Consider the following 21,855-nt stretch of genomic DNA (forward strand, 5'->3'; position numbering starts at 1 on the left):
ACTGACTGTGTTACAAGTTTGAAGAGACTGTTTCACATCAATATAAACCCCTCAAGTATAATTTGATCTATACAACACCACTACTGCAATTTCAGATGAGTGAATGACTTTGAGGAGCTGCAGAACAGGATACACATTCCCATAGATAATGGACATTCTGACATGATTTTGAATCAATCTGAACTTGACAGAAGAAAATAATACCCCTTTTGCCTATTTAAATCAGAGCTATCAACATCATATTACCAGTCTGTTATTTCTGATAAATGTATATGTAAACATTTTTTATTTAAAAAATGGGATTAATATTTTAATGGAAAAAGTCCCATTATATCTCAAAAAACAATTACAAGAGGTTAATGCCGGACAACTCAAGATGAATACAGGGAGCTTGTGAGGACATACAAAGAGAAAATTAGAAGGGGAAAGCCCAGTGGGAACTCAATCTGGAAACTGCCCAAAAAGGCCAATAAAAAAAGGTTTTACAAATACATTAAAAGCAAAAAGAGAATTAGGGAGATTCTCCATCCCTTATTGGATGAGGGTGGAACATGGCAACCAGGGATGAAGAAAAGGCTGACATATGTAATGCCTTCTTTGCCTCCATCTTTAATAGTCAGACCAGCTGCCCTCAGGATACTCGAACTCCTGAGATGGAATATAAGGATGGAGAGCAGAACAACCCCCCCTACAATCCATGAGGATGCAGTCAGAGACCTGCTGCAGCACCTAGACATTCAGAAGTCTACGGGGCCTGGTGGGATTCACCCGAGGGTACTGAGAGAGCTGGCAGAGGAGATCGCCAAGCCTCTCTCTATCATCTACCAACAGTCCTGGATAACAGGGGAGATCCCAGACAACTGGAGGCTTGCCAATGGGACTCCTATCTACAAGAAGGGATCATCTTTGTGGCCCTGCTCAGGACTCGCACCAAGACCTCCATGTCCTTCTTGTGTTGGGAGCTCCAGAACTGGACACAGTACTCCAGGTGGGGTCTCAGAAGAGACATGCAAGCACACATTCCCAGCCCATTTTGAGCTTCTCATCAACCAACACCTCCAAGTCCTTTTCCTCAGGGATTCCCTTTTGTTTCATGATCTTCCTAGGTACAGAAGTGAGGTTGACAGGTTGGTAGTCCCCACGGTCCTCCTTTCTACCTGTTTTAAAAATGGGTGTAATGTTTCCCTTTTTCCAGTCACTGGGAGATAATCAGGGTCTTCCTTGAAGATGCTTCAACTTTCAACCCTAGAAAAATTCTAGTTTATTTTACACTCTAGGAGCAAGCCAGGAAGGACTCCTTTAACCTGCAAAATACATTTACTCAAAAATATAAATAATTTCAGAATGGCTCCTTTGAGTCTAATACAATGCTTGTAGGAAGCAAAGGCATGCTTTTTGCCAACAACGTGCTACTTGAGTATAGTTTGTTTCAAGTGGTATTACAATATACTTGGACATTATTTGATAAATCAAAAAAATTCCAATACAGATTAAAAATAAAGCTTCAGGAAGGCACAAGACAAAATTGTGAAAAGTGAAACAAATAAAGGAAAAAGTACCTGATATGACATATATGGTAATTAGCAGCTTCACAGGAATGTTGTAAGTAAGAAAATAATTCCCCTACCAAGGAGGCAAACACAAATTCCTCAGTCATTTCTGGCAATTTTTAAAAGTGCAGTGTTCAGGGTTATCATGTCACTGTATCTGCAGTATTAATAACCTACAGAAATTATCTGCAAATAAAGCATGAGGGAAGTAAACTGGAATCCCCAAGTCTCAAGTCCCAACAAAAAGTACATACACCAGTTACTTATCCCATGGAATGCTTTCTAAGTTTACTACAAAGCAGGCATCTGGGTATCTTCTGAAGGACACTGAGGGGTGACCTCATCAGTGTTTACAAATACGTAAAGGGTGAGTGTCAGGAAGATGGAGTTAAGCTTTTTTCAGTGATGTCTAGTGATAGGACAAGGGGTAATGGATGCAAACTGGAGCATAAGAGGTTCAATGTGAATATCAGGAAAATTTTTTTTACTGTGAGAGTGACCGAGCACTGGAACAGGCTGCCCAGAGAAGTTGTGGAGTCTCCTTCACTGGAGACATTCAAGACCCAACTGGACGCCTTCCTGTGTGATGTACTCTAGGTGACCCTGCTCTGGTGGGGGGGTTGGACTAGATGATCTTTCAAGGTCCCTTCCAACCCCTAGGATTCTTTGATTCTGTGACTACATACAACAGTGTCATTTCTGTGTAAATCAGGATTTTTATTAATTTAATAAACCACATGAAAATCAGAACTAAATATTACTAGAAAGAATCAGGATCTTTACTTTTCTTGAATCAAATACATGGGATTATAAAGTCAGTTCACTGAAGGGTAAGACACCTATGAAATACTCGATAAATCTAGACAATAATGCAGTAATCAAAGCATGAACCTGAAAAGCTATCTGAGTAGGATTTTCCCACAAAGCCTTGAATTACATAATCTGTCTATGTCAGATTTCTAAATTATGTACTTCCTACGCTTATGTTTTGTATATAAAAATTACCTATAGCTATACATACATAGTTTTCATAGGATATGGAAGTTATTGTCTTCTTTCTTCCACAAACACATGCCCCTATTTACACATAATTTTAATATACAGAGTCTTTTTCAAATTACATTCTTTGGGGTACAATAACTTTACCATGCAGATTAATTTTGCTGTCTTATTTCTTTTTGCATGTGTCCCAAAATGTTTTCAATTCTTCTGTATCTGCAGCTATTGAGCTGCCCTAAACTGCTGAAAATATTTTACAGATATGCTGAATGATTGTGTGTAACAAGAGAGCTACACACCTGCATCAAAACACCTCTACTTTCATCAAGCGTGTCTTCATCAAATAAGCTTTTCACTTGCTACCTCAATATCTCTTCAACCATTTTTATGTTTACCAGAACATTTCATATTCAATACCCATTCTACAGTCATCTTTACCAGTTACAGTAAGTTCCATCTTCCCATTTGGACTTGTAAAAAAATTCTTAGCTATAAATAATAATTTATCTATTCCAGACGCAATTTTCCTGTTATCCCTGAATTTGCTTTCAGTTATGAACTTTAATGAATACACTGTTTGTCCACTTCAACCAAATAATTAATTTTATTGAATGCTTCCATTATTTTCTGCAGGTTTGCTCTAGTTAGTTCTCCCACAAATCACTCCTCTTACAAAAAAGAAAAAAGAAAAGAAATAAAAAGTATCTGTCACACTATCTATATTAAAATACAAAGATGGATATACATAAAATGTATGTGCATAGCCAATATACTATTGCAGAAAGAGTTCTATCTAAATCTTTTGCACTAAAAAGTTTGCACTTCCAGTTACGGAAGTTTGTTTTGTTTGCAATGTAATCTGGTATAATTAGGTATTTTAACAGTATTATTAGTTTTGAGAAAAGGTATCATCCCTTGAACACATTTTTGCCACTGTGCTTTTACACAAGGAAATAAGAATGTGTCTGCACAACAAATGCAAAGTTCATTTATCTTGTGAGATTTGTATCCATGACGGTGTTATTCATCATGTGTATAGACTTACCCTGGCTGATACCTATGGTTTAGCAATCGTCAAACACACTTAGGACTAGCTTAAAGTACTTACGATACTCACATTGGTGAGATGAATGACTCCTTTTGACGTAACAGAGCAGCCCATAAAACCAACATACTGCAGCTCTGGACAATGTTCAGCAAAAGCCTTCACTGACTGATCTGTCACCTACAGAAAAGATACACAGGTAACAGTTGAATAGGTGATATAGCACACACTTAATACTGTCTAACCAGTTCCTCTGTAACAATGGCAAGCTTCTCATGTATACTTTTATTACTGTCATCACTATACTACTTATTAAAAGTTTGAGAGAAAATATAAGGTAAATATATATATATCCATATAGGCACATGAAAAGGAAAGGAAAATACCATCTTTGGCAGAGAGGGATCACGTTCTCAGAGGAGGACAATAAATGGAACAAAAGAGAAGATGATGGCCACAAATTCAAATATTATTGTCATCCTGTTTATCTGTAAGTAACACGAGACCCTTCTCTCTGCTACTTTCACAAACAAAATACAAAAATAAAATAACAAATTACATTATTGCCATCCTGCAGACTCTTGCTAAATCCACCATTGACTCTAGGTATCACTTTAATTATGTGATATCTTAAATATATGTTCAATTCCCAAGTATTTTAACTAAGACAAAGAAATCCATTATTTTAACTTAAAGAGATAATTACATCTGTTTAACACATCAGACTTGTATCTCATGGTAATATACCATTGTGTCAGTTATCAACTGACTGGAGATGTTACCTATTTTATAATTGTGATGTATTTATTTTTACAACTACTTTTCTTTATAAGTAAGTTTATCTAATAAAATTCAACAACTATGAAACAATCTACTGGATAAATATAATGTTTTGTAGGTAGACAAAATATTAAGAAGAATAAAATTTTGTGAATTTTGTAAAAAATAGAGTATTGACATGGGTAAACTTCAGACACTAGCATATCTTCCTTTAAACAAGGTGAGTTTTTTTTCCCTGAGGAGCATGCATTTCCAGTGGAAATGACAGTAATGGAAAACTATACTGATATTGGGACAAACCTTGTATTTTCCAGCCAAAAACTCAGGAACATCTCATTATGTCTGGAACTGTAAGTCTTGAATGCAGAGGACATTCTGGGTTTGTAAGGATATCTTCTTGTTACCACAGAACTCAGAAACAAATCAAGTTTTGGAATATCTGGTCAAGAACTGAGCCTCACATGAATACATAAACCAGAACACTTTTCATGCTCTGCTCTTGGTCACCTTTATCTATAGTTCCAACTTGCCTGACTAACCTATCACTTAACTCCACACTAGCAGGACTTGGAAACACTGGTGACGACTCTGGAAAAATGATTTCTGAAAAGATAGCCCAGACAAGGAAGGCCAACAAGATCACATGTACAACACTACATATAAGCTGTATTGGTTTGACGTTAGTGAACATGGTTTATAGGTCTAATGCAGCTTTATCAAAGCAACAATTTCTCAGTGAACCAAGATTTTTATTGCTGTGTATCTGCTGAATAAAAATAAGATGTGAACCTTTTGGTATTGTGTATTTAGAAGCCAATGAAACTGAAAACAGGCTGAAAGGAAGGGAAAAAGGGTCAGCTAAACAGATTAAATCACAAATTGAGTAGCTACCATGTCAGACCTGCTTAGACCCATGTCCCAGGTCTACCTACTTGAACAAAAAAAAACCCAACAGTGTAGTAAGATATTTCTTCTTTGATCTGATATGCTCTTACATTTTTATTCTTGCACACTCATCGGAGCTAAGGACATTCACACAAACTATTTGGGAATTTTAAGATACTGACAACTGAAAACCTTTGAAAAATACTATCAGAAGTAAACAACTTATAGATTTGCATGATTTAGAGCTCTATCTGCAGCCTAGGAGGGGGAGGTTTCAGTTGATAATACAAAAGAAGGACCCTGTTACACTTTTACCCTCTTATCTCTACAGAGGATTAGAGTATGATTCTCCTTTGCAGAAAGGTTTCTTGCAAGCTAGGGCTTGCAAGAAAATGCAGAAAGGAAAAAAACAACAGCATAAATGCCTAACATGACAAATATATTACAGAGCTTAGCAGCTGGCTATATACTGGCTGAAGTCCAAAGATCTCTGCCTGGGGATGGATGAGATGTCAACAGAGCTTATAGGACAGGGTTAAAGGGAAGGTAGTATCATAGTGGAGCCTGCTACAGGCCAGCTGACAGGGAAGACTGAGTGGATGAAGTCCTCCATAAACAGACAGGAGCAGCTTCAAGTTCAGAAGCTCTGGTTTTCATAGGGGATTTCAACCACCCTGATATCTATTGAAGGAACAACACACCAAGACACCAGCAATCCAGGAAGTTCCTGGAATACACTGAGGACAATTTCCTTCTTCCAGTGGTAGAAGAACCAAGAAAAGGTGCTATGCCTATGCTATTAAGGTCCCTTCCAACCCTAACCATTTTATGATGTGGCTGCATGAAGACTTAAAAAAAAATGATATTGATGATAAAAAAATGATTAAAAAATATTAAAACTACCATGAATTTAAATACCTTCTGTTATTACTATGAAATTTCCTACATTCTAAATAAAGTGTGTTAAATAAACAGTTTTGATGAAAGTTAGTAATAGTAGCTTGCAGCTATATATATTAAATAATTTACAGATCAGCAGTGAAATTCTTCATTGCTTGTTATTTATGCAGTACCCATTTATGCAGTACCAGAAAAAGATTCTTCATTACCAATGTACGCTGTGCAAGCCCCATGATTTTCTCAGTTTAGAAAAAAAAAAAAACTACAGTCTGTCAAAAGTGGCATGACATTTCTTGAATATGTTTTGAAATTACTGTGGTAGAACCACACCACTTTAGACAGGGATTTTGCTATTGCAAACAGCAATTTCTTTTGTTAAACCCTGACTTATAAATAAGGCAGTAAATTAAACCTGTTTCTGTCTTTAAGCTCAGTTCAATAAGAGATCCTGTCCTTTGCTGTGAGTCAACAAATCTTCAACACCTGCAGAAACTGACTGCAAGTGTTATTGGTAAACACGGTAAAAATGTTCTTGATCAGCACTGAAATGTCACAGCATTCTTTTCTATACCACTCTCCAGGCATGTATTACTTCTTTTTTACACCCTATGTCATTTATAGCAACTGATATTTTAGTAACTTGATTCCCACTCAGCCTGTTGTGAAGGCCACTTGATATTCTATTTGATTAGCTACTCTTAACACACGACTACACTCTCCCACGATTGTATTAGTTGGGAAGGAAAATATACCTACACATTTATATATATACATATGCACACACACTTGCAATTTCACAAGAATGGCTTCTTATAAAATTAATATTAGTCACTATGTATGGAAGTATCACATCACAACATCTGTAAACGAAACACTTGATGAAAGGGTAAAAATAGAATTTGCATTGGATCTCTTTGTCGTCCTTTTTGTAGGGCTAGTGGAGACTAAGAACACATAACAGTTCGGAATTTATTTTTTAACATGTATAGCATTACAGTCAAGTACAATTTCCTAGTCTTCAGTTAAGCGGAACTGACAACTGAGTCCTATGTTCTTATTTATACATAGCTCAAAACCCAAAATAAAACAGAACAAAACAAAACAAAACAAAAGGTCAGTCTGCAGAAGCACTATTTTTCATTAGTGCTATTTGTCTAAGGGAGAAAAAGAGTTAGACAGCACTGAAAGGAAAGCAACAAAACTAAATGTAAAGCTCAAGTAAGTTTCTAAGACTGAGAACAACTATTCTGCTTAATCAGACATTCTTCTGTTTTATCATCTGCAAAGTCTAGCACAGATTGCTTGTATACAAAATTGAACTTTTATATTTGAACTCAAAACATGTAGGCTAGCTCATTATTTCTACTAAAGTATGTGCCAGAAATAGTAACCTCTTTTACTGTTCAAATGTGTTTCGTGCTCCCAAGAGACAGCCTGTTCTGCAGAAAGATAAATGACTGATGAAAAAATGCATGGAAAATTACCAATGTCATGTATGCAAGCAGTATGCAATCTCAAGACCGTCTCTTCATAATGCAATATATAACAATATGCTACATTTTCCTCAAAGGCTTCTTCACCACCCAGGAGACAGAAGATATATATGAAATGTGTATTACAAATAAGACTTCAGCAAGCTACAAAATATTTTGGAACATAAACATTTGACTAAAATAATCTAAAACCAGATTATAACAGAAAATATGGTGCACTTTTATAGAAATGACCCTTGTCAGCAAAGATACAGAAATTCACAGCCAGTTCTTCTCTAGATCACAGTATTGTTCTTCAAGAGACTTAAATAATTTGATTGATTAGTGAACTTCATTGACTTTCATTCATCCTGTCTTGTGTGATGTTAGTTATACTCTGAAATAGTAATACAGGATGATGAAACAGATTAGTAAGTTTTGCACTAAAGCATTGTGAATGAGAAATACAGTGGTCTGAAACTAATGACACAGATTTTGCTTTTACAAAAAGGTCCATGACAACTAAGATATGGTTTAATAATTGTCTTTTTTTTGGTATTGCAGCCTGTTATATATGAATTCCAATTATGCATTGTTTTATGGAAATTCGGTATTTTTACTACTCTCAATTAGATTCTTATTTTACATTCTATTCAATAATTTAAGGAGGGAAAAGTTCTGAAGCAATGATGATAATTCTAAAACAAAGTTTGAGGTACAACAACACAAACCACTTAAATTCCAACTAGAAAGCCTTGCAATTAAAAAACAAACAAACCAAAACACCAAAAAAAAAACCCAAAACAAATCAACTTAGAGAAGCTCAAACAGAAAGAATTGAAAAAAAGACAGTAATATAAATAGTAGCAGGCACAGAAGGAACACCATATTCTCTTATTTAAACAGGGACACTGCAATGTAAGTAATGTGCAGTGAGGCTAACCTCAGGCATACTTTTCCTCATTTTTAACAAAACTCCTGAAATACATTCATTTCACAAGTTACAGTCAAATCACATGGAGCAAAGGCATTTAACCTGGACTAACTCAGCTTACCAGCTAACAGGTGACTTCAATTACATACACAAAGATGTGACACATACAAAAAAAGAATCATAAAGACATTGCTCATATACAGAAATATCTGTATCTACTGTAAACAAAGGCAGCCAGGCTATTACTGTTCCATCAGCAGAGAAGACACAACATAACAATAAATGAAAATAATTAACAAAAAAAAAAATCACTGCAATGAAAAAATTTTGAGGGAAACTGACAGACCACAGATATGTGTTTACATAGGTTCTTCTTGCTTTAGCTTATAATTCATGTTGCTTTATTCTAAAACGTAATCACCAACAGCTTGATGCAAGGTAAAAGTCGTTGAATTTATTGCACTTTGCCAAAAGGGTGAAGATGGAAACAAAGGCTAGAATTATGATTAGATGATCCCTCTTTGCCACACAGGGAAAGAGGACATTGTCTCTCTCTTGACTAATACTTTTTAAATTTCTTTTTATCAGAGGCACAGAGATCACAGTATTACACTAGAAGTTAAATACTAGTATATTTTATACTATGAAACTAAAACATACAGAATCACAGAATGATTCACGGAAGAGACCTCAGGAGATCATCGAGTCCAACTCCCATGCCAGAGCAGGACCACCAAAGAACCTAGGGCAGGTCACACAGAAACACATCCAGACAGGTACTGAAAGTCTCCATAGAATGAGAATCCGCAACCTCTCTGGGTATCCTGTTCCAGTGCTCCATAAACCCTCACAGTAAAGATGTTCTTCCTCATGTTGAGGTGAAACCTCCTGTGCTCTAGCTTGCATCCACTGCCCCTTGTCTTACCACACGGCACGACAGAAAAGAGATGGACCCCTCTTTCTTGACACCCACCCTTCAGATATTTATCATGGAATCACAGAATTATCAGAGTTGGAAGGGACCTCTAGAGATCATATAGACCAACTCCCCTCTTAAAGCAGGATCACCTAGAGCACATACATGGGACTGCAACCAAGTGGCTCTTTAACATCTCCAGAGAAGGGGACTCCACAACCTCCCTGGGAAGCCTGTCCCAGGGCTATGTCTCCCTCACTGTAAAGCAGCTTTTCCTCACGTTTAAATGGAACTTCCTACTTTCCAGCTTGTGCCTGTTGCCCCTCATCCTGTCACTGGGAACTACTGACAAGAGTCTGGCTCCGTCCTCATTGGACCCACCCTTTAGATACTTACAGGCATTAATAAGGTCTCCCCTCAGCCTTCTCTTTTCCAGGCTAAAGAGTCCCATGTCTCTCAGCCCTTCCTCCTAAGGGACATGCTCCAATCCCCCAATCATCTTAGACTCTCTCTAGGAGTTGCCTGTCTCTCTTGAACTGGGGAAGCCAGAACTGGATGCAGTATTCCAGATGTGGCCTCACCAGGGCAGAGTAGAGGGGGAGAATGACCTTTCTTGACCTACTCTCAATCCACCTCAATGTTCTCTCATCTAGCCCACACTTCTGAGTTTCCTAATGAGGATGTTATGGGAGACAGTGTCAAAAGCCTTGTTGAAGTCAAGGTAGATGACATCTGCTGCTCTCCTCTCATCCAGCTAACCAGTTATGTCATCACAGAAGGCTAGCAGGATGGTCAAGTATTATTTGCCCTTGGTAAAAGCTGACCACTTCCAATAACTGTTCTTCAGTGTGTTTAGAAATGACATCAAGAACGAGTCACTCCACCACCTTCCCAGGGACAGAGGTGAGACTAACCAGCCAGTAGTTCCCTGGGTCCTCCTTCTTGCCTTTTTTGAAAACTGGAGAGTCCAGTCCTCATGCATTGTTCTCCATGACCTTTCAAAGATGATGGAGAGTGGCCTAGCAATAACCTCTGCCAGCTCTCTCAGTACTCACAGGTGCATCCCATCAGGGCCCATGGACTTATGTATGTCCAGCTGGCCAAGTGGTCTCTAACCTGGTCCTCCTTTACTAAGGAAAATACAACAATAAGATCCCCTCTCAGCCTTCTCTAGACTGAACAGCTCCAGGTTTCTCAGCTTTTTCTCGTAAGACAGATGTCCCAGTCCCTTAATCAACTTTGTAGCCTCTGTTGGACTCCCTCAAGTGAATCATTGTCCCTCTAGGGAGCCCAGAATTGGACACAATACTCCAGGTGGAGTCTCACTAGGGTAGAGTAGAAGGGGAGGAGAACCTCCCTTGACCTGCTAGACACAGTCTTCTTAACGCACCCCAGGGTATTACTGGGGGTGATATGGCCTTCTTGGTCACAAGTGCACATTTACTAACATTTAAGATTACATGCACCTTCCTAATCCAACTAGTAAGAAATTACAAGCAAATTGCTTTAACCCCTTTTGAATTAAATTCCAAATTCGATTTAATTTTTAAATTTATTTCTACAAGAGGCTACAACACTCAAAAAATTTATTTATAGTTCTAAAGTTCCACCATACATGACGGTGCACTCCTTAGCATTGGTTCCTAACCTTATTCCAGAAATACAATGTATTTTAAACCAATTATGCTATTTGATATGACCACAAATATAAACCAAACTAATTTTAAATTAAATGGGAATACAGCACAACCGTATCTTACAAACAGCACAAATCCTGTTAAAAGGCTCTTTTGCTCTCCTTCCCTGAGGAAACACAAAGCAGATAACGTGAAAAACAAAGTTTATGTTTAAAAGATTTATTTCAAACTTACACTGGAAAGATTTTCTCTCTTCAATAGTAGTGATATATCATCTGCCTTCCACAAGCATCAGCTTAAATTATACTTGTCATAAATGCTCTGACAAAGTAATTTTTATTGGCAAAGATTCATTTAACCCATGACCCCTTACTGCAATTAGAGAACATTGATAAAAATAAGGCACAGATAATCTGTCATCATGTTCAGTTTTTCAGGACACTCACATTTCATTACCGAACAGCAGCAGGGCAAGTCTCATCTTAAACAACTGGTCTGAGATGTAATACATATTTCTTCACATTTAGTAACATATATGGATAAATGTAGTCATTTGCTTAGTCATAAAAGAAATTCAACAACTGTCATCTTTAACTTGCAGTAGTAAGAGCAGATTTAAGAAGCACTGCCAATTTTTATAAACACCCAAAACTGAGAAATATAAATATTTCAATTCCTTCATCTCTCAAGGAAGCAATCTAACTGAAAAGGAAATTATCCACATTATTTAATATATATACAAATTCATAAAGTTTAGGCTTTATCTTCAATTTTTTCCACAATCTGCATTTATAAACTTTGAATGGTTTCTTTTAGTTATTAAAAAAATCTTTATACAAACCAAATGCAGTCTTCCCTTAAATCAAACACTGCTGCATACTAAAGGCAGTAAAATTTGTTAAACTGTAAACTCAAAGGGACGATCATTAATCTATCACTTTAAATGACAAAAATTACTCTACAGTATTACGAGATTAATTTAATTTGCAAATATTAATTTATTTCATAAACCAGTTTCTTGAAATTGGTCTTCACACTTAAGCTGAAACATAAACATTAAGTACAAAAGCAGAGCCTGTATTATAATATGAGTTATTCCATCAGAATCAACAATTTACAGCACACATGACTAATGTAGTAATTAAAGCATGGACTCAGGGGAGGTCTTAGCTGCCTGAAGCAGCATCCCAGAATACAGAACTGGGTCTGGCACTACTCATGTCCCTGCTGCCTTGTATCTGTGAAGTGGTCAGACCAGGCAGCAGCACAGACTGGAGAGCAACAGTGGCACTGGCAGCTGCCATCACAGAGAGCAGCCCGAGCCGGCTGGAGTGGGTCAGCCCAAGCCATTTAGCATGGGTGTGCGTGAGGACACGCGAGGAGCAGCAAACAGTGGTTGCTTTCTTATAGCTAGACAAACCATCATGGTCACAACATAACCATAAGCTGCAGCGAGGAAGAATGTAGGAACTCAGACTGAGCTTTCATGCAGACATGAGGCCGTGAAGGTCTCCAACTGCAGCGAATGCCTGAGCCTGGCACTTGTACCAGAGGGAGCCAGTGACACAGCTTGTGTGAGGTATGAGCAAGTAAATGACCTGTTCAGGCAGGTGGTTGAACTGAGGGAGGAGGCAAAAAGGTTAAGAAGCATCAGAGAATGTGACAGCAAAATAGATTGATGGAGGCACACCCCAAGGCAAGGGCAGAAGGAAGGAGTTCTTGAACAAGTCACCATCCCTGGATGTGGTGTTGGTGGATACGGTTTAGGGGAGAACTTTGTAGAGAAGGGATGATGGTTGGACTCAGTGATCCCAAGGGTCTTTTCCAATCTGAATGGTTCTAACCCTGTGGCTGTCTCCTTTTGAGATGAGAATGTGACATCTGCCTCAAGTTCCTGCCCTGTGTGCCCCTGGCTACCTCAAACTCCACCAAAACATTCTCTCCTGATGAGGCTCTATGCAAAACTAACTACTCCACAACTGAGAGGAGGAGTGAAGAGGATTGCACTGCTATCCTCTCCTTCATCCTCATACATTAGTTCAGGAATTAGCATTAATATCTGCCCATGATATGAGAGGAAAAGACAGACAAGCATGTAAGGACCAATGTAAAGAACTGGAAGCAGTATTTTATTTTATGTCCTAATTACCCGTTGGTCTCATCAACTTTATTCAGATAACATCAAATACTTTACAATACCATAAGCATAAAACAAACAAACAAAACAAACCAACAAACAAAAAAAAATAGTTTTGTGGTATACTCAGTTGAATACTCCGCTTACAGGAATTAAAATTTTATCAGGTAATATTCTAGAATGCATTTGGATTTAATGTTTGTTCCTAATTTTTAAGAGAATTGAACAACCGCCTAAGAAGAACAGTGTTCCTGTTTTATCTTTATAATAGTGCAAGCCTATGCAGATTTTTCCTAATTTATCTACTATAATTCTTAAATATAGGACTCTTAATTATAATAGCAAGGGAAACAATACCTCCAAAAAGCATTAAAGAGAAGGTGCTTATAGCTGGTGAAAGGTAATCTACCAAAATTCTTTATAAAATACTTGGGTTTTTTATTTTTTTTTAAAGAGGTTTTTGCACCAAGTAGTTCGTCAAAACACAAAAGTCGGGGATTTATTTTTTGCTTTATTTGTTCTTGTAATATTTAAAGCAGTCTTGATTTTTTTCCTTTCTGAAAGCTGGATGAACAAGGAATTAATCAGTGCTATTTGGTAGAAAATCATAAGTACAGTGGTCCACCCAGTAGGTATAATTTACATCACTAATTTTCATCTATCAGAGTTAAGTTGGAAGTGCTGAACTGGATACAGATGGCAAAAGAAAGAGAGGATATATAAGAACAAGCCCAAATAAAATATAGTCAGGAAGGCACTTTAAAATATTAAAGATAGCTATTTACCTTTTTGTCATCTGAATTAAATAATTTTACATTTCCAACACCAAGGACTAAAATGGAAGACAAATCATCTCATAAGGGTCCTCACTGACACAGTAGTAAGTGAAGGAGGTGAGAAAGAGAAGCACACAGATCGAGAAACTAGAAATTAAGAATGAGTCCCTCTGTCATAATATTGAGGCAGAACTTGAAACAGGTCTAGAAAATTATGGCTGAGACATTACAAAAGGTATGAGAAGCAAGTAGTTGATATTATGTGAACATCCACATGAGTTAATTTGATTTTGTTTATCCTTATACGTTGTCTAAAGACTATACATGAAAGATCTGTTCAGATTATTTCAGTCTACCACTGCACACTTCCATTCAGGAACAGGATCTTGCTGATGTGAAATGCAAGTGGGACTGCTTTATTAGTTATGATTGGAAGCAGGCTATAATTCTGATTACGTCTACTGCAGAAGCAGACCTCCATGCAGAGAGGATAAATCAAAAGAGTCTCATTATATGGATCCACAACTCTGCAGCTGACAGGCTTGTGTGAAGTCCTGCACGCCATGTGATAATGGCAGGACCAGTATAAGATGGTGCTAAAATTCAACAATTCAGCTTTAAAAGAAGGAACAAAACCCACAAAACCACACACCTGTTAGGCCTCCCAGAGTTCAGCACATTCAGAGAATAAGAGATCAAAACTGTTGCTCATCTCTAGGCCACTACAATGACAGGAAGGGGAAAAAGGCAAAATAAAACAAAAGTAAGGAACAAGTAAGCAAGAAAAAAAAGAAAGAAAAAAAACAAAAGGAAGTTCTTGAACTTTACTTAAATCACTAAGTCAGTATATCCTGCTTTAACCCCAGGAGCCAGCTAAGCACCACACAGTCACTCCCTCAAGCCCTCACCCTGCTGAACAGCAGAGCAAATCAAAATGGTAAAAGTGAGAGAATTCATGGGCTGAGCAAAGACAGTTCAACAGTTAAAGAAAAAGAAGGGGGAAAGAAAACAACAAAGATGGAAAAAACCCCAAATCAAGAAAAACAAGTGATGGAAAAATAAAAAAAATACTTGCTCACGACCAACTGAATGATGCCAGTCCTTGAGCAATGGCAGCCTGGCCTACCTCAACTCCTCTGGAGTTTTATTCTGAAGCATGATGGCCTTTGGTATAGAATATCCCTTTAGTCAGGTGGGCTCAGCTGCCCTGGCTGTGTCCCTTCCCAACTTCTTGTACACCCGCAGCCTGCTCACTAGCAGCCTGGTGTGAGAAGCAGAAAAGGTACCGACACTCTGTAAGTACTGCTCAGCAATAGCTAACACAGCCTGTTTTAGCAAGGCTGTATTCACCACAAATGCAAAACATAGCCCTATACAACCTACTATGAAGAAATTTAACTCTATCCTAGACAAAATCAGCACACAGTGTTAATTCACAAATTCCCATTTTGGTTTAAGAAAGTCAAAGGTTTAAAAAAAACCCGTAACTGACAAAAACCAACCAAACAAAACCCAAACCAAAATGAACACACCTTCACACATATAAATCCAATTCAGTATAGACACATAATAGACATATCAAGTATTTTTTTCTAGTCAAGCTAGTCAACAAGATTTTTTGAAAAATAATAACACTTTTTTTCTCCAATCTACTATTTGCCATGATAACACCCTTCACCTTTACCCCAGGCTTCATTACTGGTAAATATGACAATTATGAGCACAAAAGGAATTTTTTATGCCAGATCTGTAAAAAAAAGCCATATAAATCAATAAGGGAAGATGGGCCACTACCTTACTGAAAAATATAAAAACCACTGCCAGCCTCTTAAATCTTTTGATGAATTCCTGAACGAATCAGCTGCAATTTTGTGAAAACAGCAAGCTACACAATATCCAGTAGTTTGCATAATCAATGCATCTTCAAGATATCCAGCTTCTGGCTTAGTAATCAATTAGGTCACCTCTCAAATAATCATCCATAGTACCCAAGTACACTGTTTAATGACTTCTTTTGGGGGGGTGAGAGGTGCAGGCAGTGGGAAAGAGGGGAAGAGAGCAACAGATACACAGACAGCAAGAATGTACATCACCCTACCCATACGTATAACTAGAAGAACAATTATGTTATTTCTATTCCCAAAGTAATATCTGGAAAGGTGTTAGAAATTTATTTTTGTTTCTTCTCTCCATCACCAGAGCCTTGTTCTGCAAACTAATTCACAGAATCACATAATCGTCATGGTTGGAAACATCAACACACAAAAACCCAAACCAAACAACCACTCAAAAAAACCAACCAACCAAATAAATAAAAAAACCCCACAATCTCAGCCTCTAGAGCATGCCCTGAAGTGCCACATATACACATTTCTTTAATACCTCCAGTGATAGTGACTCAGCCAGCTCCCTGGGCAGGCTGTTCCAGTGCCTGACCACTCTTTCAGTAGAGAAATTCTTCCTAATATCCAATCTAAACATCCCCTTCCACAACTTCAGGCCATTTCCTGTGGTCCTATCATTATTTACTTGGGAGAAGAGGCTAACACCCGTCTCACTACAACCTCCTTTCACGTACCTGTAGAGGGCAATGAGGTCTCCCCTCAGCCTCCTTTTCTTCAGACTAAACCCCTGTTCCCTCAGTGGCTCCTTGTATGATTTGTTCTCTAGAATCTCTACCAGCTTGCTAGCTCTCCTCTGGACCCGCTCCAGCACCTCTATGTCCTTCTTGTAGTGACGGGACCAAAACTGAACAAAGTACTTAAGGTGCAGCAGCCTCACCAGTGCTGAGTACAGGGGCACAATCACTTCCCTACTCCTGCTGGCCACACTATTCCTGATGCAGGCCAGGATGCTGTTGGCCTTCTTGGCCACCTGGGCACACTGCTGGCTCATGTTAAGCCACCTGTCAACCAGTGCTCCCAGACATTTTTCTGCTGGGCAGCTCTCCAGCCACTCCTAGAATTACAGAATCATATAATGTCTTGGTTTGGAAGGCACCTATAAAGGTCATCTAGTCCAACCTCCCTACAATAAACAGGGACATCTCCAACTAGAACAGGTTGCTCAGAGCCCCATCAACCTGACCCTGACCTCCAGGGATGGGGCCTCCATTTGGCACTCTATGATTCTATGAAAACTGACAGTTGTGTGCAGACCATGGCTGGCTACCAGACACTCATTTAGTCACTCTCTCATGCCCTCCACTCAACAGAACAGGAGAGGAAATGAGATGGAAAAGCTCTTAGTAATTACTGTTACAGGATAAACAGACTTGACTCTTCCACTCCCTCCCATTCCCAGGTGGTACATAGATAGGGGTTGAAGTCAGTCCGTAACAGCTCCTCTCTGCTACTCTTTCCTCCTCACACTCTTCCCTTGTTCCAGTGTGGGGTCCCTCCTACAGGATACACTCCTTGATTAACTTCTTCAATGCAGGTCAATGCCACTAGGTGCAGTCCTTCATTAACAGACTTCTCCACCATGGGGCTCACACAGGCTGCAGTTTCTGCCAGAAAATCTGCACCTTTGTGGGCTCCCCTCCACAGGCCATAGCTCCAGGAGCCTGCTCTGCTACATCGTTCTCCATGGCTACAGCTTCCTTGAGGGTACATCCACTGGCTGCAGTGTGGAAATGTGCTCCACCATGGTCTTCCCCAAGGGGTAAAGGGGAAGCTCTACTCCAGTGCCCGAAGCACCTCCTCCTCTCCTTCACTGACCTTGGTGTCTCCTGTGCTATTTCTCACATTTTTTCCTCTGTCCTCCCTCTCACAGCAGCTGTGCAGCATTTCTTCCCCTTTCTTAAATACACTTTTTCAGAGGCACCACCATCTTGGCTGAGCAGCTCAGGTGTACCCTGCACTGTGTCTATTGGAGCTGGCAGGAACTACCTGCGTCTGGCACAGAGAAGCCCTGATGTCTCCTCACAGAAGCCACCCTTCCACCACTCCATTGATAGCACCTTGCCATGAACACTTACTACTCTGACAAATGAACAAAAGAACACTTAGAGAAGAACCCAGTAAACTCGTTGGGACTGGACTAGTTAGAAGCAAGATAAAGAGCTATAATATAGCTGAAGGTGGCAACATGGGAACAGACACTCTCCCTGTTTAATCATCCCTTTTTAAAATAGAAACAGCATTACCCTACCTCCTAGCAAGGCAGAAATAGAGCAGGAAAAACACTTTAGAAGACAGTGGGAGAGCCACAATATATACCAAATAAATAACTGTGAAAAAAACCAACCATTAACTACTCCATCACAATACTTTCTTGTTTTGACAAGAAACAGCAATTAGTTTCTTCAACATACTTTGCAAGACTTCAAACACAACTGGCATTGACATTTAATGTTAAGAACATGCAGAGTAAACCTCCTAGATGGTTTTATTTGTAACCAGACCACCTAAACCAGAGAGGAATATAATTCGTAGGCTGAGACTTCTTGTTCTTTCAGCAGTTCTGGTCCTGACCTTCTTAAGTTTCCAGAAACAGCAGAAGTCCCTTCCACCAAAATCTCTTAGTCCTTATTTCCAGGGCTTAAATCCTCCCTGACAATAGAAACAGGATATTTTCACACAATTAGTAATACTAAGGGGGTTTTCAGATCCTCTTTTTGCACTGGCCAGCACTGTATTAGTGTGCTTGGACTGCTGTAAGCCATTTCCATGATCCAATATATCTGTTTCCATGTTTTGTAGCAGCAGGATACACTGGTCATTTTTTTATCTGCTATCTTACAAACTCTTGCATCACAATATCTAGGCATATGATGAGCTGAAGAATTCCATCAAGTGTTTGAACAAAGAAGATCATCTATCATCCTCTATCACTTACTTAATTAAAAAATAAACATATAATATCTCAACTTCTTTCACATACTCCTGTTTCTTCAGAAACATACATAAAAATAATGAACTCAATCTTCAGCTGCAATAATCTGATGTTTACAAACATATTCCTCTCTCCAAATGTATTTTTTTTTGTCAGGAGGGCATAAGTACATAAAGTATCTTTTTCATAAAATAATACATAACACTTTTGCTAAAGAGGGTACCTTTACAGATGGTTGGCTTTTCACATTAAGGAAACTGAACAAAGCTGAATAAAATCAAGCCCAGCAAAACTGAAGAAAAAGTGTTGTATTTGTCAGACCAGGTCACTTTATGCAGAATAAGGCAATACAGCTTGTATCCACAGTTCACCACTGTTAAAAAATGTATCTATAGTTTAAAAGCTTTATGTCTTTACATTATTTTAAATCTTACAAGAATACTTTTCCATTCAAAGAATCTTATTTGGCTGTCTGTTCAGGACCTCGAGAACAGGTAAAATCTAGAAGAATGAGCACAATAAGCAGCAAAATATACATAGACACGACAGTTGTTACAATATAGTTGACAGCATTAGCAAACACAGCACACTATATTAATTAAAATAAATAAATTTAAAACCTTTTTCATCTTTTTGTTTTACACTAGTAAGTTCATACACTGGGTTTGTTCTCTGTAAACATATAGGAATTATTTTTAAATTTTTTTGAATTATTTTTGTTTTAATAAAGAAGACGCCCTCAGTTACACGACGCCTGCAACCACAGCATTAAGAAAACACCTGATACAGCAAACTTGGCAACATACCAATATGGAAGGACTGAAGGAGATTTTAAATACCTTCTAAAACTTAAACCTGATTTTTACATTTTTCTTCTTTCACAGCAAGATCCTTTGCTGTCCTCTAAAGGAAGGCAGTTGCAAACCACATTTTTTTTTCAAGTAATAATGGATTCTAATAGACAAAAATGTTTTACAGCAAAGTTATATTGATAAGCTTATACTGCTAAAAACATATTACTTAGCTCTGTCTTCATAAGCCAATCACCACAGGTTTTACTAAACACATAGTATAGTACAGGTATTATACAGTAAATTGCCATTATATAGGCAAAGATTCAACTGCCTCAAGTTGCAGACCTAATCTGAAGCAATGTCAAAAAAGATAGCAAATCTCTTTAATTCCACTCCTTTGTTTTTACCACTGAAGCACCGCATTTTATCTTATAACATCTCTCGGTTCAGATCACAGCATGCTATTAATTAATACTTTCAACTATAATTTCATATATTTCCATTAGGCTGCTCTAAAAGTTAAAGCAGTATTTTCAAGCAGCTAAACTACAGAAGAAGAAAAGTGTAGTTGCATGCAAAACTATGAACATTTCCAGTATCAAAAACACCTGATCTTTTAAGGTGGTAATGATTTTTCACTTACTTCTCAATAAATTCTACCTCTACCCCTTTAGAACTTCTGAATACCTGAGTATACAAAGCTATATATATAGCTTTGCAATGTTTTATATAAAACTACTCATGAAACCTCAGCCTGAAAAGCACTTCTGAATTAGTACTGCACTGACAGTACCTAAATGGGACAATATTGTTCTCAGACCACTCAGAAAACTGAGTTTTCTGATTACTGGGATTCATCAACTTCAGTGACAACTGTGAAGTTACTGAAAAACACAAACCAACCAACCAAACTAAAAAAAGGCAAACAAAATAATAATTAAAAAAAAACCACAACCAAAAACAACAAACCCAAAACTCCCACCATTCTCCTTTAATTAGATTTGAATTGATACCCAAATACATGCCTTTGACAAAAACCTGAGAAGTCTTTCACTTCAGAAAGACATACTCCTGTCAACAAATCAATCCTACATCCTTTCACTGCTACAGAGATATAAGGTAGAGGAACATACACCTCTCTTCTTACTTGCAAAACTTAGACTAAAATACAAGCTATAGCCTCAGGGAAGGATTGAAAAACTTCACCCTCATCATCAGCCAACAGGGAGGAACCAGAAATTACATTCAAAACTTTCCTACTAATACTTCATCTCCTGAGAAGCTTTTAATAGGTGTCTTTTTTTGGCTGTCTTTTAGAAAACAAAATGGACTACATCAGCCAAAAGATTTTTTTCTATCAATTTTTAATCTGTTCAAAATAATTTGCTATTTGCACACTCTTCCCAAATGGATCTTACTCAAGTGTCCATAAATTCCACTTTTTATTATCACTGCAGCTACTGTGTCCAGTCCATTTGTATGGCTTACTATCCCATAATTCCCTGGACTATGGACAGAAACATGAAAACAAAAAAACCCAACCAAACAAAATAACTAATATTGTATCTGTTATCCTGCAGCCCTCAGGGAATAAAATCAGCCCTAAGCAAAAGGTTACAGATGTCTATTAGTAATTCAGGTATTTTATGCTTCAGTTCCTTAAGAACTCTGCAGTGAACACCAGCTAGTCCAGTAATTTGTTAATTTCACTACAAACATTATTTTTCACATAACACTTAATTAAGTTATATAATGATCACAGAATCAGGAAGAAGTGATAGGACAATGCTAGAAAGCAGAACAGTCTTCATAGCATTACACACATGCTGGTTTCTGCAAGTAAGCAATCAATCACAGACACTGAAGTCATAGTGAAAATGAAAGGCTGCAACTACATTTGTAGGTAGGTAGATAGTAAGGTTGCTGGGAGGCGCCGGAGGGGAAGGGGGGTGTGCTAAATATAGAGTCCAGCATAAGAACACAGAGGCTCCTTCCCTATGTTTCTGTATACCAAAGAAAAAATTAGTAACTTTTTTTTTTTTTTTAAATTCTCCACTGAACGACTACTAACACCGGAGGAGATCCAGTCTGCAAGGATCCAACATGCTTAGCCATCCCTCAAAGCAAAGGCACTCCTCTGCTGCTCAAAAATCTACTAATTTTTTCTGCAATAAGTCCATCTTCAGCATACTCC

The 21,855-nt window shown here is 38.0% G+C and overlaps 1 protein-coding gene across 3 annotated transcripts in view; it reads right to left on the reverse strand.

Moving 5' to 3' along the window:
- Nucleotides 1-21,855, reverse strand: part of FBXL17 (F-box and leucine rich repeat protein 17) — a 199,798-nt gene that overhangs the window by 135,905 nt on the left and 42,038 nt on the right. For all 3 annotated transcript variants that reach the window (XM_051643658.1, XM_051643659.1, XM_051643662.1), the window contains exon 5: nt 3,667-3,774. In XM_051643658.1, coding sequence (XP_051499618.1) covers nt 3,667-3,774 — 108 coding nt within the window. The remainder of the gene's footprint in view (nt 1-3,666; nt 3,775-21,855) is intronic.

Source organism: Apus apus, chromosome Z (genome assembly GCF_020740795.1).
Source record: "Apus apus isolate bApuApu2 chromosome Z, bApuApu2.pri.cur, whole genome shotgun sequence".
In the NCBI taxonomy this organism is placed as follows: domain Eukaryota; kingdom Metazoa; phylum Chordata; class Aves; order Apodiformes; family Apodidae; genus Apus; species Apus apus.